Source organism: Saccostrea echinata, unplaced genomic scaffold (genome assembly GCF_033153115.1).
Source record: "Saccostrea echinata isolate AGI-Se365-2 ecotype Australia unplaced genomic scaffold, CSIRO_AGI_Sech_v1 ptg000025l, whole genome shotgun sequence".
NCBI classification, from domain to species: Eukaryota; Metazoa; Mollusca; class Bivalvia; order Ostreida; family Ostreidae; genus Saccostrea; species Saccostrea echinata.
In genome coordinates, this window is record NW_026889774.1 from 20801047 (window position 1) to 20817384 (window position 16338).

At 35.0% G+C, this 16338-nt stretch overlaps 1 protein-coding gene across 1 annotated transcript; it reads left to right on the forward strand.

Annotated features, from left to right (window-relative positions):
* The first annotated feature begins 4750 nt into the window (after positions 1-4750).
* Positions 4751-10914, forward strand: LOC133192134 (heat shock 70 kDa protein 12A-like). The gene is made up of 4 exons (XM_061328012.1): positions 4751-5080; positions 5387-5605; positions 7499-7655; positions 8678-10914. The coding sequence occupies exons 1-4, from the start codon at positions 4763-4765 to the stop codon at positions 9757-9759; spliced, it is 1776 nt and encodes a 591-aa protein (XP_061183996.1). The 5' UTR covers positions 4751-4762; the 3' UTR covers positions 9760-10914.
* Positions 10915-16338: the final 5424 nt, after the last annotated feature.

The window sequence follows — 16338 nt, forward strand, 5'->3', positions numbered from 1 at the left end:
GCGTATCATTTACAACAATACTTTTCCCTAGTGGTAACAGGGACCTATATACTAATATATAGTATATAGGTCCCTGGTGGTAAAAAAAGTTGATTTACTAAACAAGAGCTACACATATATACACTACATCAGCTGATATGAATACGCTGATTAATCAATATACATTAATTTGTTACATAGCACGCAAAATTCCATAAAGCGATAAAAAAGGAGATAATGTCTTGTATCAATCAAGCATATATACTGATATATCTTCGTAGGTAATTCTGAATTCCAATATTTGTCATAAAACGAGTGAAAGTTGTGACTCGAATTTCCTCAGTCACGCCACTTTCTACCAGTTCTACATAGTTCTAGTGTTCTGTCGTTACCTGTAAAAGAAAACATTTCTGTCTTAAAATTAAGTTTAAAACTAGAAATATGTCCATAGGACATGAATGCCCCGCCGAGGGTATATTAGTAATGCAACATTTTAACACAAATTGAGAAAAGTGAGGTCAAGGTCAAAGGAAAGGTAAAGGTCAAAAAACATTGATGCAGTTGAATAGCTCTCATCGGTATGTATCAGCATATGAAGTTTGACACTAATTTAAGAAAAGTGAGGTCAAGGTCAGAGGAAAGGTCAAGGTCAAAAAATGTTGATGCAGTTGAAAAGGTTACATCAGAATGTATCAGGATATGAAGTTTGTTAAAAATATCTTGAATGGTTTCATTAAAACTGAGCTTAACACTAATTTAAGGAAAGTGAGGTCAAGGTCAAAAGAAAGGTCAAGGTCAAAAAAATGTTGATGCAATTGAATAGCATACATCAGTATGTATCAACATATGAAGTTTGATTACACTATCTTGAATGGTATCTTTAAAACTGAGCTAAACACCAATTTAAGAAAAGTGAGGTCAAGGTCAAAAGTAAGGTCAAGGTCAAAAAATGTTGATGCAGTTGAATAGCTTACATCAGTATGTATCAACATATGAAGTTTGATTACACTTTCTTGAATGGTATCTTTAAAACTGAGCTAAACACTAATTTAAGAAAAGTGAGGTCAAGGTCAAAAGAAAGGTCAAGGTCAAAAAATGTTGATGCAGTTGAATAGCTTACGTCAGTAGGTATCAACATATGAAGTTTCATTACACTATCTTGAATGGTATCTTTAAAACTGAGCTAAACACTAATTTAAGAAAAGTGAGGTCAAGGTCAAAGGAAAGGTCAAGGTCAAAAAATGTTGATGCAGTTGCATAGCCCTCATCAATATCTATCAGCATATGAAGTTTGATAAAAATATCTTGGATAATTTCTTTGAAACTGAGCTTTGAACAGAGCTAAACGCAAAGTGTGACGGAAGGACAGACGGAAGGACAGAAGGACGGAAGGACGGAAGACGGACATGACAAACACTATATGCCCCGGCCATATTCATGGCGGGGCATAAAAATCTTCAAGACGTATTTCAATGTATTGAAGCAATTGTCAAAGATAATACGTACTCACAACCTTTCAAAACAAGCGGTTGACAGAACCTCGATTTCCACGTGGCCCTCCGCATGACATTTGATCAAGATCACTGATTCGTCTATTTCATTCAATCTTTCATTAAAATTTATACTTTTTCTAATATATAACATTGACACGCCACTTATCAAACCGACTAAAAACACGTGAAACCCGACGATTCTGACATTTTGGCGCTATGCTGTGCAGTGACTCTTCACGCAACGAATACTGTGATTGGATGAATCTATTTACCTCAGCCAATGACAAATCGCATTTTGAAAGGCTTGTAAAAAGGTTATTTATATTTCTTTTATTTTTTCAGAGACTATAAATAAACTATCGGCGGGAGAAATAAAAATAAAACTTGAATTGGGGACTTTTATTTTTATTTCATTTTAGCCCAAATTAGGGTCGGCGCTCCCGTAAAACAGAATATAAAAAAAAGTTGGCCTCAGAGTGGCACTGGTCAATGGATGTGCAGTGACCTTGAACGAAGTTTCTAGGTCAAGGGTCAAGGTCAAAAATAGCTTCTCTGTTTAAAATCTTTGTTCCATGCATGGTTTCTTTCTTTTAAGTCCAGTCAGCCTCAAACTTTACCAATTGGCTTAGGGTACAGAACATTTCTGATTTTCCTTCCATATTTTGATATATTTGCAACAGTTTTCAGAGAGGATATGCAACATTTGTGATTTTTGGGCCGCTTTTCGATAGAGGGTATGGAGCACTCGTGATTTTCGTGCCATTTTTTATTGTAACAAGGATGACATAGAAGCCCTTTAGACTCAAACAACACATCCCTTAATAGTATACAAGTGTTCCTCTTCAAAATAAACCCTTTTCAGCTACCTTACATTTTCATGTTCGTTGCTGAAAGCGGGGCCCTTTGAGATGGCCACCATCTCAATGATATCTAGTTTTCTTTTATCTCCGTAAACAGCATCAAAACCCTGCTCGCCGATTGGAAAATTTGTCTCACCTGAAGTGGTATTTCAACCACATATATGCAGGAATGGAGTGTTGTTTTGTGAATGGGTATGAACTGATGAATAGATGTGGCAAGTTTCTTTGTAATGGTTTGGGCTGTATGATAATGGATCGTGGATATCGCATTCGGCCTGTACGTTACATGTTAGAGCATTGGTCTCAGGTTTGATTCCCGCGGGCTGCCATAAATCTATTCCTTTCAATTATGGAACACAAATTAACATATATTCAAATATTTGAACCTATCTTTAAATAATTGTACTTATCTTCAAATATTTGAACCTATCTCCAAATGAATTGAAGATAGGTGCAATATTGAATTAAAGATAGGTCTAAATGTATTAAAGATAGGTGTAAATAATTATACCTATCTTAAAATAATCAAACCTAGGTTCAAATAAATTATACCTATCTTTAATGGAATTATACCTATCCTTAATTCAATTAAAGATAGGTTCAATTGAATTATACCTAGCTTTAATATTCATATAAAGATAGGCACAAGAAAGGATTGGAAGATAGGTACGTTTTGTTATTAATAGAAAATAATGAAAGCTTCCTTAAAGAGCGACTTGAATATGGAGGGAACCGAAAAAAGCAATTTTATGGGGAGTAGTTGTTATTGTCAGTGTCTTTATAATTAAAGATAGGTTCAATTCAATTGCACCTATCTTTCAATCAATTATACCTATCTATATAATTCATGGCATTTGTACCTATCTTCAAATCAATTGTACCTATCTTCAAATCCTTTGTACCTATCTTCAAATGAATTAAAAAAAGGTATAATTGAATTAAAACTTTAATTCATTTAGATTTGAAGATAGGTACAATTGATTTGAAGATAGGTACAATTAATTGAAGATAGGTTCAAATATTTGAATATATGTTAATTTGGCGTTCGATCCATATCCAATTCCTATCACATTTGGTGCCGTGACCAGGATTTGGAGTGTATTTAGTGGATTTGGTCGTTTGGACCGCGGGGATACCGGCCTTGGTGGCTCGGTGGTAAGAGCACCTGATAGTAATCAGGTAATGCAGGTGTCCCGGGGTACGTCCGATTACCAGTCCGCATGGATTTTCTCCTTTCCTGTTACATTTGGTGCCCTAGCTAGCTGACCTAGCTCGTGATTTTGCAGGTAAAGTTCTACCAGGAGCAAAAGAATCTGGGCTGTAATTGAACACTGTTGAAGGGGGGAATGTAGTGGTTAGTACTTTAATTATAGACGGGGATATCGACCTGGGTCCAGATCCATCCATTAATTAATTCTCTCCTTTCATTTAAAAAAAGAATCTGCAATAAATTGATTAAACATACCATTATGTTATAGCAGTAAGTCACCATTACATACAAGATTTTCAAGAAATATCGATAAATTAAGAAACGGGTTCCTTAGTCCGAAATATCTGACGTTTTCCAGGCTTTTTCACGATTTTGATATTTTACGTGCCAGGAAAACGTCAGAACCGGCGCCATTAGGAAAACTGGGAATTCGCCGCCTCCAACCGGAGGCGGCATTCTCGGGCTGATTTTCGATACTTCCGAACCGAATTGAATTTCAATCTCAAAAGTTATCAATTGTACAGTACTTTTAATACTCACCAACATCGTTTTTATGGTTCGTTTATAAAATATACAGACCGATGAAAACATTTTATCTGTCGAGATTTTTTTTTCATTTCGTGCATTTTAAAATCTTTCAAGTCCTGTATTCGAAATGTGGATTGATGTTTTCTTTTCATCGATATTGATGAGTACTGGAAGCATTGTACTATTGATAAATTATGAGTCCGGCATTTAATTCGGTTTGCAAGTATCGAAATCAACTCCGGTTGGAGACGGCGAAATTTCCAGTTTTCTTAATGGCGCCGGTTCTGACGTTTTCCTGGCATGTAAAATATCAAAATCGTGAAAAAAGCTAGGAAAACGTCAGATATTTCGGACAACGGGTTCCTAAGATAAAAATTTTAGAATTCTCCCCATTGGTGCCCCAAATACCAAGTTCCTGCACGGTAGATAACTCTATCATCAAGTTCGGACTGGTTTGATAAATTTCACTTTACATGTACAAATTATAAACAGGTAGGTATATTTTCTGCTAGTATACTGTATATGCATGTATTTTTTAGCTTTTGTAATTTATTCGAGTGATAAACAGGGGGATTTTCAATGGTGCCACATTTTTTTTACTTGGAGGCGAAATAATTATCAAAATACTAACTTTAAGGAAGTGTAAACAAAACATTGATCTTTACGTATGTATCTCTTTACAGCTGATAAAAATGGCCGCTGCCAACACTCCAAAACAGTCCTGCTGTACGAGGCTTTTCGTGGCTGCCATCGATTTTGGCACCACATATTCTGGTTATGCATTCTCTGCAAAACATGAATGGACCAAAGTGAAAACCAATATATGGCCATCATCGAACCAGATGTCATCGAAAACTCCAACTGCCCTGTTGCTGAATCCGGACAAAACATTTAACTCTTTTGGATATGAGGCAGAGAAGAGCTATGCTGATTTGGCCGAGGAAGATGAAGATGAATACAAAAATTACTATTATTTTCATCGTTTCAAAATGCTTCTGCATAACTGCAAGGTGCATACATAGCTAACCACGAAAACGAAAGTAGAAATATTTTATCATTACAGTGATTTCTGATAATTTTTAAGGGTGTATTTTTTTTAGTCTTTAATATACAAATATACAAATTTTTCAGTAGAAATATTTACAATAATATTTTTTTATTGTATGTTCAGCTCCAATTTGACTATTTTAATAATTTTAGAAGGTTTTTATTTCGTATCACTTACTGAATATGCAAGTGATAATAGACTAAACAAAGGGCTGACTGAAACAGAGCATTGAAAATTTCACACAATAAAAGTGATACTATGATTTCAGAATCTGCATCGGAACATCTGCATAGATGATATGACAAGAAAGAGGATGGAGGCACACATAGTTTTCACTAAGTCCATAAAGTACATTGTAGACCATTTGTTTGAGGAACTGAAGAAAGCTTACCCAGACATAGTCCTAGATGATGTCCAGTTTGTACTTACAGTACCGGCTATCTGGGATGACCCCTCCAAACAGTTCATGAGGGAAGCAGCAACTGCTGTATGTGTAAACTTTGACAGTATTTATTTACAACTACTGTAAAAGCAGAAATCAGTTTGAAAAAGTAATATCATTGAAGTGATCTCAAGACTGAATTTTAAAAATTGATATTAGGATGGTGAAATGATACGAAGCAATATATCACTGGTGATAGACTGAATTCTCTTTTATGTTTAGTTCACCCAAGCAAAAAACTCAAGTGATGTAATTTTTCATACTAAAATCCATCATGAATCTAAATTTACATGAAATACTAAACATTCTTCATAAATACACGATTAGCTACATGGTTCCGGTGAAAAATATTGACAATGAAAAGAAGTTCTTGCACAGTCAAAAAAAGTTGGTCGACATTAAGTGAATATCTTGAAGTATGTGTTAAAATGTAGGTTAGGGAGAGGCCACAAAAGAGGTTCATATATTGGGTTAAAAACTTATTTTTGAATTCAGCTCAGGTTATAATTAATACTGTAAACCAACTCTTACCCATGTGCAAGAAAGATTTATTACAACCTTTTTATGATACTCGCTAATATTTCTCACCATAAAACAATTATACATGTACAATATTGTCTATTTGTGGAATGTTTTCCAGTGGTGAAAATTTATTGTAGTCACAGATGAATTTTAAACTGATGAGCAGACCAGCCCACTCTCCTGATTTTTCCTGTAATTTTTATAAATTTTGACCCCAAATTATGTTCTATGATTCAAATGCCAAATCTTGAGATTTGGGAATTTCCAACATTGTCAGTTTAAAATGATTGCTAAGAATAACAAAGCAGTACAAATGTTTGAGTAATATTAGAAAATCTACATATGATTCTCAAGCATCTAAATTATGAGTAGCTGTCCAATGGTCATACATTCACACAAATGCCAAGACTGAAATTTACAGACAGGGTAGTTATTGAAATAATTTGGCACCTCTACTCCTTGCTCAGTTGTTATGTGTATGTTGAGTATCATATTAAGGTATGTCATCAGAGTACAATGGTACATATCTGTTTTATGTGAATTCAATGATAAATTCTGTGTTGAAAGTGGAATATCTTCTGCATATTAACTATGGATAACAATTGTATGGGATAGACAGGTCTGGATTAGCTACAAGCAATAGCCACTGAAAAATCACATATTTTAAGGGGGGTGGGGGGGGTGGGGGGTAAATTTTCGTGGTTTGAGGAAAAACTGTGAGCTTGTGGGGATTTGATTTTGTGGATGAAAAATTGTTGAGTAGTTATGTATGAGACATTTTGCATTTGGTGGTGGACACAAATTCGTGGGTCTCTTCATACCTTAAAATCAAAGAAAATTCAACCCCATGAAAATTAGTGATTCCACAGTATTGCAGATAATAGTTAGTTTTACTGTATATAAACAAGCATCTCAAAGCTGTGTAGAATCAGTTTTGTTGAAATACAGTTGAACTTTGGTATCTCTAACACTGATATCTTGAATACCATGAATATGTCGAGATGATTTGGAAATCCCAATCGCTAATTCTTCAAGTATTTTACCCTCAATTTCTCGAACCCTCAGATATCTCGAAGTTTTTCTTGAACTCCATTGAGTTCAAGATAACGAGGTTTGACTGTATGAGTCTAGGGGTTAGGAAAGGGGTAGAAAAATTTTGACTTTGATATACAGAAAAACAAGATGCTTCTAAATAACAACAGTGTAGCAATTATATGTGCTCTACATTTTGGCTCCTGGGGTAAGGTTTGGGCAACAATTTGAGAGTAACGAAATTTTATACAAAAAATATACCAACATTTAATAGAAAAAATCACCACAGTTTGTAGTGTGGACACTAAGCCTCCATTGGTATACTGTAAATGATACAGCACAGAGAGCATTGCAATAAAAAGTTGTACTTTGTAATCTTTTCAGGCTGGAATCAATGCCAACCAGTTGTTAATAGCCCTTGAGCCTGAAGCAGCTTCCATCTACTGCCAACACATACCAACAGAGGTGGGCGTGGTAGGCACCAGCTCATTCCTAAGAACAGCCAAACAAGGAACCAAGTATATGATTGTGGATCTTGGAGGTAAGGAAATTTTGTTTCAAGAATTATTTCAGTTCCCCCCTTCGAACATGACAAAGCTATTGACCTTTTTCGACAAACCTATGAAGACTTAAATTCAAGCCTCAGGGTGGGGCTAATTTGGTCATATACCAGATACATGTATATACTGAAAATTCATTGAATCTCAGAAAAATTTTATTCTTTACTCCAGGGCAACAAGTAGTCAAACTGTTGGAATGATTTTAATAGGCAATGAGCCTTTTACCAAAATTGTGAAGTTCATATTTTTTGTCCTGGGGGGTTCAGGCAAAGTGTTTACATGATTATAATGAGTACAAATAAAAGTGAAATTCATGATTTTATTAGGTCACCTGAGTCACACAGGTAACGTATGGCAATCTATTTTCATCTGTCGTCATGCAACGTGTGTCGTCAGGCTTCCATGAACTTATGAAAATTTTCACTTCTTCTCTGGAACCACTGAATCAGTATCAAGCAAGTTGGCATATAACATCTGCATGTATGGGTGAAGGGGAACAAAAATATAAATTTCATGGTTCCACTCCCTAAGGGATGGGGCAAAAACCATTAAAATAATTACAATCTTTAAATCTTCTTCTTTACTCGTGGACATCATGCAGTTAACTGTCGGCACGGTTGTAATAAGCACTGAGCCCTGTACCAAAATTTTGAAATTAATGGCACAAGGGTCAGGAGTTCTGGAGTTAGGGTGGGCTGTATTGATCATATAGTGAAAAAAGCACAAGTTCTTTAAAAAGCTTATTCTCTCCCCCTATATATAATCATTATGCAAATTAGCTGCATGGTTATAATGAGCAAGGGTGATTCTTTCAAAATTGTGAAATTCCTGGCCCATGGGTTAGATGTTATGGTGTTAGGGGCGGGACTCTATGGATTATGTGGTGAAAATGCATCAATTCTTTGGAAATCTTCTCTGCTCAGGGTTGTATTATACTCAGGTGACCTTTAAGGCCCTTGGACCTCTTGTTATTTGAACTGATAGTAACATTTTCTTTATTAAGGTGGCACAGCTGATATCACAGTACATCTCAGGTCTGGAGAGGGGGTATTGGATGAAGTGAGGCCGGCCAGTGGGGGGCCATGGGGAGGAAAATCAGTTGATGACAAATTTGAAAAGTTCATGAAAGAGATCCTTGGTGAAGAAGTAATGGACAAATTAAAAACAGAGAATATGGAAGATTATCTGGACCTCTTTCGAGAATTTGAGAGCAAGAAAAGAAACATTTCAACTGTAAAGACTGGGAAAGTTCACATGAAAGTACCCCTGACTGTAAAGAGTCTGGCAGAGAAAAAAATGAAAAAAAATATGACAGAAATATTGAAGGAATCTAACTATGGGGAATCAGTCCATTTTGCAAACATGAAACTACACATGGCAATAGATGTATTTAAAGACCTTTTCAAACCTACAATTGATGGCATTGTAAAACATTTAAAAGAGGTATTCATGGAAAAAAATGTACATGATGTAGAGACAATATTAATGGTAGGTGGATTTTCTGAATGTGAACTAGTTCAAACCGCTATAAAAAATAATTTTAAGGATAAAAGAGTGATTATACCAGAAGATGCAGGACTTGCAGTTTTAAAGGGAGCAGTGTATTATGGCCATGTTCCCAAAACTATTGGGCGTCGTGTGGCAAGATACACATATGGCATCCAAAGCTGGCCTGAATTTGATCCATCCAAACATCCGGATGCCAAGAAAGTCATGATTGGAACTACAGCACGATGTAGAGATGTATTCTTTAAGTATGTGACCAAAGGTGAACTTTTGACCCCTGGATATCGGAGGTCACAAATCTTCCAAGCTCTTAAACCAGATGAGGAGTGTTTGGAATGTGCTATTTATGTGTCGGATGAAGAAAATCCAGTTTTTGTGGATGATGCTTCATGTAGAAAGCTTGGTACTCTAAGGGTACCATTGCCAAGGGTTTCAGTGGGTTGTTCATTGGAAATTGAGGAAACCATGATTTTTGGTGACACTGAACTAGAGGTGCAAGCTCGGGACATATACACCAACCAACAATGTGAAGTCTCCATTGACCTTCTAAGTAACAATGTCGTTCAAAATGGAAATTAGTTACTAACAAAATCAAAACACTTGCTTTCTTAAGATTTTTTCATTTTTGTTAAAAAAAATGTGTACAGTATAATGTAATATTCTATTGTGCCATATTTGTAAATTGGTAAATTAATCTTTTAATTGTTTAATAGGTCATGATTTTAATGCAAAAAGTTGGAATGTTTCCTGTAATTCGAATTGTTTACAATGATAGGTTAGATGATAACCATTCCATGTTCTAAAAACTGTGAATATCTATTACTGAAGATACTAAAGTATTGTAGATTTTTAATTGATTCTATTTAGCAGCTGATTTGTTCTAAATATCGAATGTCCTTGTTTTCAGTCTAGCTTAGAGTAACTGTTATTTTTGTTATGTGTATAATTGTCAGACACTTATGTATAGTATGTGCTAGTATATTAGCACACTAATCTTTAATCTAGTGTTATATAAGAACATACATGTATATGTAGTAGATGAAAATGAGAACCAATCCTATAAAAATCGTGCAACTTTTTAATCAAATAATACATATGTACAGTGATAAATTATCTGAAGATAACCTGACATGAAGTGCTATTCTTGAACTAAGAATATTTAGAAAATGAAAATGCAACCCACGGTATAATACATTTGTGTTCACTGCTTAGCTATGGAAAGTTTTTTTGAAATTGTTTTCACATGTCTTTTTCTCTTCATTTTATGAGAGTCACTTTTCTTTGCATTTTCCCCCCAAAAATTTTGAATTTCTAATTTACTTCATACATTTAAATTTGGCTCAAATTTTCCTTACTGATACTTTTTCATATTCTTTTTTTTTTTGATATTCTTTTGAATTTATTATATAGAGTAACCAAGATTTGGACATTTGACTGCCAAATATGATTAACGGTTAATTTGATCAGCATTAGCTTTCAGCTAAAATTATCATTGTGTACTTTTTCTGGTAATTGTGTGGTGTGTTTCAAGGTAGTGGCATTTTATTGTACTTTGATTGTGTATGAATGACAAACATAAATTTTGATTAGAATTTTCATTCTAGTGTATGTAACATACATTGAAGTTTATGAATCAAAAATTGTGAATGTTTTCTTTTATATTTGATCTTCCTATTCCAATGCTTTCTTCATTTCATGTTCATACACAAATGATAATAAAACCCGAGGTTTTAATTTCCTTGTAATGAACGAGTCAGATGGGTTCTATTGAAATGTAAGGGATACTGCTTCCACTGATGGTCCCGAATCTCTTTGGAATATTTTTGCCACTGGGAGAAGCAGATAAACAGAGAAAAATGCTCATGACAGGAATGATTACGAAAAATCAAACATAATTGATTCCCTTTTCCAGCCTTAATCTAAGATTTTGTATCCCATGTCATTTATAACAGAACTTTTAATTAATCAAGACACATATAATTTACATGTATTGGACAAGGACTTGAAAAATACTGAAATCATTCCAGTAAAGGATTGCATGTGTAAAGTCATGACATGAGTAAAATTTTTAACATGATCATAATTTCATGGAACTTCGACCCATATTATGAATTAGCCATAGTTTAGGTCACGTTTTGAGCAAATGATCAGGATGAATCCCAATGTTTTAAATTGCCAAGCTTCAGACATATGACAGCAAGTCTTCAATTAGTTCAGTTGAAATGCTGCACTAACTATGTAATATGGCCGATGGGGCAAGGGTCAGATCACACAGCTCAAAAGCTTATGAACGTATAAGAGCATACAGGAAATATTTTTTGTAAGTCTGAAGGACGACGAAGCCATATTACCTCTTAACTTAATGCAAGCTTGTTCGTGTAGTGTAAAAGCCACATTCTCTGGATGGTACCGTAATGGGTTTAGTATAGGAATTAAGGAACTGTCATCGATATGCAAAAATCATTAAAAATAAGTGATCATTGGAAATGTGATTCATATCTTAAAATAGACAGTGTCAATCTTCTGTAAATGGATACTTGATTCAGGAATCTGATAAAGGTGAAGATAACAGACATGGGCATGGTTTGAAATGGTGTTCGTTTTGCTGTAAAACATCCGTATATGCCCTTCGTAATGTATTACCTTTAATATTCTTAGTAGTATGAAGACATGGCCAGTTCAACTCAACACTTCCAAATGAAACACGGTCACCGCTGATCTGTCTTTTTGATTGTCTACCCTAGTGTCAGTTGCATTTGTATCTTGCAACACTCTTTTTCAGCTTCCCGCATCATCATAACGTTAAAGGTGTCCTGTGTCAACTCGTTGCCGTAGGACCCCTGACAAATTTCATTCGATATCTTCGGGCTTGCTTCTCTCAATGAGAAGCACCAATCAAATTGAGGTAGACAGATAATATAAACAGAAAGAATCAGTTGACACCTAAAATGCACGTGATACGAATAGGCTATTCAAATGTATTGGTTGAGAGATAAGAAAAACTATCAAACTTGTAATTTTCCCGAAAGACGTCGCTGCAGTCAGCCCGCAAAATGACAGAGGACCCCTGACATTGTGAGGATGAGCTTCCCGAGAAGCAAATTCTACTCTTTTTTTTTTTTTTTTAATTTTCGAGTAATTGTTACGATTATTAGGCTTTTCAATAGCTTATTTTCATAAACTGTAACAAAAGTATAGAGAGAATATTATAAATATGAAATATTTACAATAAAGCATACGTGAGAAAAAAAGAAAGGCAGTGGAAAAGACAATAACTCATAAACCAAGAGAGCCAACTCTTAATTATAATCCCAATAAGATTACACAGTTTACTCCTTCATGGCACCTGACCCCACTTCTGATGGTTTTTTTGGAGGTCCGTGTTTGCCCTGCTTCCGATTCGTATTGTTTCAATGGACTTTTGAGCTTGATTACTGTTCGTTATCTCCATATTTTTTTTTAAATTTAAATTCAGTAATAGTTCAAACTTAAAAAAATTAAGATTCGTATGATAATATTTGGACAAACATGCGAGTCTAGAGTTTTTAATGTATGGATCAGTGCATTTAAATGAATAATGAAATTCATCTCCAATATGAGCACAAATTGGAACTTTCGGAAGAATCTGTATTTTAGATCGACTGAGACATAGACAAGCGCGGATGCCGCACAAATATCGGGAAAAAAATCTTAAAGCCCGTATTGTCATGTTTAGTGACATTGCACACATAAACTTACAACAACACTTATATTCGACTTTCCTCTTTTAGTTTGTCGTTCAGCATACCGAGTTTGCTTGAACCGTTCTACCATCCTACTACCCATAGGATGGGAAGCCGTGGTACGTAGCTCCATGATGACATACCTGGTAAATTCCTGCCCTGGTCAATATGTAGCCTGTTGGAAAAATCCATAATGTAAAATAACTCCCTCACCAGCTGCAGGGTTCTGATTTAAACAAACTTGAATCTGCACTATGTCAGGAAGCCTTCACTTAAGTTTCATTTTTTCTGGCCCATTGGTCAGTATTTCTTGAGAAAAAGATTTTAAATGACTCCACCCAATTTTTACTTTTTTTTTGATTATCTCCCCTTGGAAGAGGGTGTTGCCCTTTATTTGAACAAACTTGAATCCCCTTTACCTAAGGATACTGTATGCCAAGTTTGGTTGAAATTGACCCAGCGTTTCTGCAGAAGAAGGTGAAATTGTAAGAAAAGTTTACTACAATGACAACAACAGAGCTAAAAAAAAAAAACTCGTGAAGATTTCAACAATTCTCATTGACTGAAAAAATGCAACATTGGGTTTATTATCTTGTAAAAGAAATTTTTGGATACCGTACTTAACTATTTTGATAGTGCCATATACATATACTGTATCCACAAATCACTTATGGCATCCGTTTGGATAACAGTTGAAATGCAGCACTGATTAGAATGTAGCTAATTTTTAAGCTATGGATGTTGCAAGACAAGAAAAGAAATACATGTAAGCACTCATCAATAGAAGGGAAGACATCACCAATTAAACCTTAAAACACTAAAAATGACCTTTGTATGTAAAAGGTTTAGGAATGACCAGTACAAATGACTACTGGCTCAAATGATGCTCATCTACTGAATACAGTATGTATATGCCTTCTAAATGCTAGTGGTTAGAGAACAATGTGGAACTGTCCAGAGATTACAGTCTTGAAAGATCTTTTCCATTTGTATTGTATAATTTTCCATATGTATTGTAAAATTTTCATTTGTATTGTAAAATTTTCCATTTGTGTTCTATGATTTTCATTTGTATTCTACAATTTTCATTTGCATTGTAAAATTTTTATTTGTTTTCTATATTTTTTCATTTGCATTGTAATTTTTTTTAATTTGTATTCAATAATTCTTCATTTGTATTGTATAATTTTTTATTTGTATTGTTTAATTTTCATTTGTTTTGTATAATTTTCCATTTGTATAATTTTCCATTTGTATTGTATATTTTTTTCATTTGCATTATATAATTTTTATTTGTATCAAAGTTTCCATCTCTGAAATTCCATAGTTGGGAAAACAAAGATATGAGCATACTTTCAGTGCTATGTGAGAACCCTTAAAGATGATTAAAACTGGTAAACACTTATACAAAGACACATTCCCAAGTTCCAGAGATCTACGCTATGGTCAGAGCTTCTCGACCAGGCAATCGTTATCGTAAATACATGCAGAAACTCCTGCAAAGAGGACTTACGGGCAAATCATGTAGACGCAGGTACATGAGTGAAGGGTCACCGTGGGGACTAGATATCGAAAAGAAAGACCGTGAGGGCAGGAGTAAAACAGTCGAAGGAGGATTGAAATTACCAGAGAGAAATAATGAGACAAAACTGAAATACACGAGAAACACAAATTAAAACAAGATGTGTTTGTGAAACACTATGCCCCCGATGATAACACAGTTCTGGAGTGGGACGTTGACTACAGTGCAATAGTAATGGCCAATGTTAAAAGTTTTTAAAATGTAGGTCAAAGGTCACAGTTGAGGTCACATGATCAAAAATTTCTGTACCAATGGAAAGGTCTTATCATAATGAACACTCATGTCAAATATTACAGCCTTACCCTTGACAGCGCAATAGTTATGGGCTAGGTTAAAGTTGACAACAGACAGAGAGACAAACAGACAGACAGGACAAAAACAATATACCCCCGGGATCTTTCGATCCTGGGGCATAATAAACATAATTTTCATGTATTATGATGTGTAAAGAACTGTCACTGAAGTATAGACCTTTACCTGATAAAATGGAATAGCAAGGAAATTTAGTCACTGTAGACCTGCTCTAAACATTAATCCAAGCATATATCGGAAAATGTCCGTCAAATACAGAATCCGCAGCAACGCAGTAAAGTTCATCCTTTTGGATAAATATCTGGGAATGAACTTCCTCCAGAATTTAAACTGGCTAGAAAATAGAGGTCAGTTATAGCAACCAAAGTAAGACTGGTTTGTTCACTATTATTTTTTTTAAAGATTTTTTATCCATGGAAGTTTGACTACCTGGGAATGGACCTTCTCAATTTTTGAAACTGATCACTAATTTAAAACCACTGGTAAACCTACGCATCCTAATGCCTACTGTATATATGTAGCTTAGCGAGAAGTTTCCGGGAACTTACTACAGTTCTCGCTGTTACTAAAATTACAAAGTAAAGTAAGGGTTCTCCTTCTCTAAGAAAGTGTAATACGCACACACACCCTCTCCCATCTTAGCTATTCGAGACTTCATCAAGATGAGTTAAATGTGCTCAGTTGGAAGGTATATCACTTAAAAAAAATACATGGCCATGTATTATGAACGTGTGAAACATATCTTTTCTTAAATGATGAGTCGAAATAAGAAACTATGGGTAGAGCACTATGTTGACCATCACTTAAAAAAATACATGGCCATGTATTATGAACGTGTGAAACATAGCTTTTCTTAAATGATGAGTCGAAATAAGAAACTATGGGTAGAGCACTATGTTGACCTGTGCATAGAAGTTTCAGAGCTGAGGAGGCACTCGGCAACATCCCAGCACTATCAATACACGAGGAACTGGACAATGAACCAACCAAAGCAGACCTTGAGAAAACTTTCTATCTTTTCAACCGTGTGAAAATTCTTAAAAAAACTAATATCCAACAAAAGCATTAAAAATGGGGAATCAGCACTTTTGCCTCATCTATATAACCTTTCGGACGTGCAGGAAGGAGAAAAGCAAAAATTTGCAAAATTTATGTGGGGCTCTCACTTCTGTCATGATTGGAAAAATATTTGCACCACTGTACTAGCTAGATTACACTCTGCGGAAAACGAATACTCGCCAGGCAGATCCTAGCTCAGCGTTAATTTTTTATTTAAGAAATACTCAAAAATTCTATAAAGCAGCCCCAAGCACACCTTGCGTTTTTTTTGTAGAATCTAATAAAAAATCGATCTTGTCAGCCGAATAGGACATTTAAAAGTTTTAAAAAGGTTTTTTGGTAGGTTGTCTACTGCTTCTGCAAAGCATGATCAGGTCATTTCTCCACCGACACTTCGATTTCGATTCCAAGCCTTTCAACAACTGCGTCATGCAGTTACCAGATAGACATATGTTGGCTTCCGAGCTCCAAAAACTTTTCCAT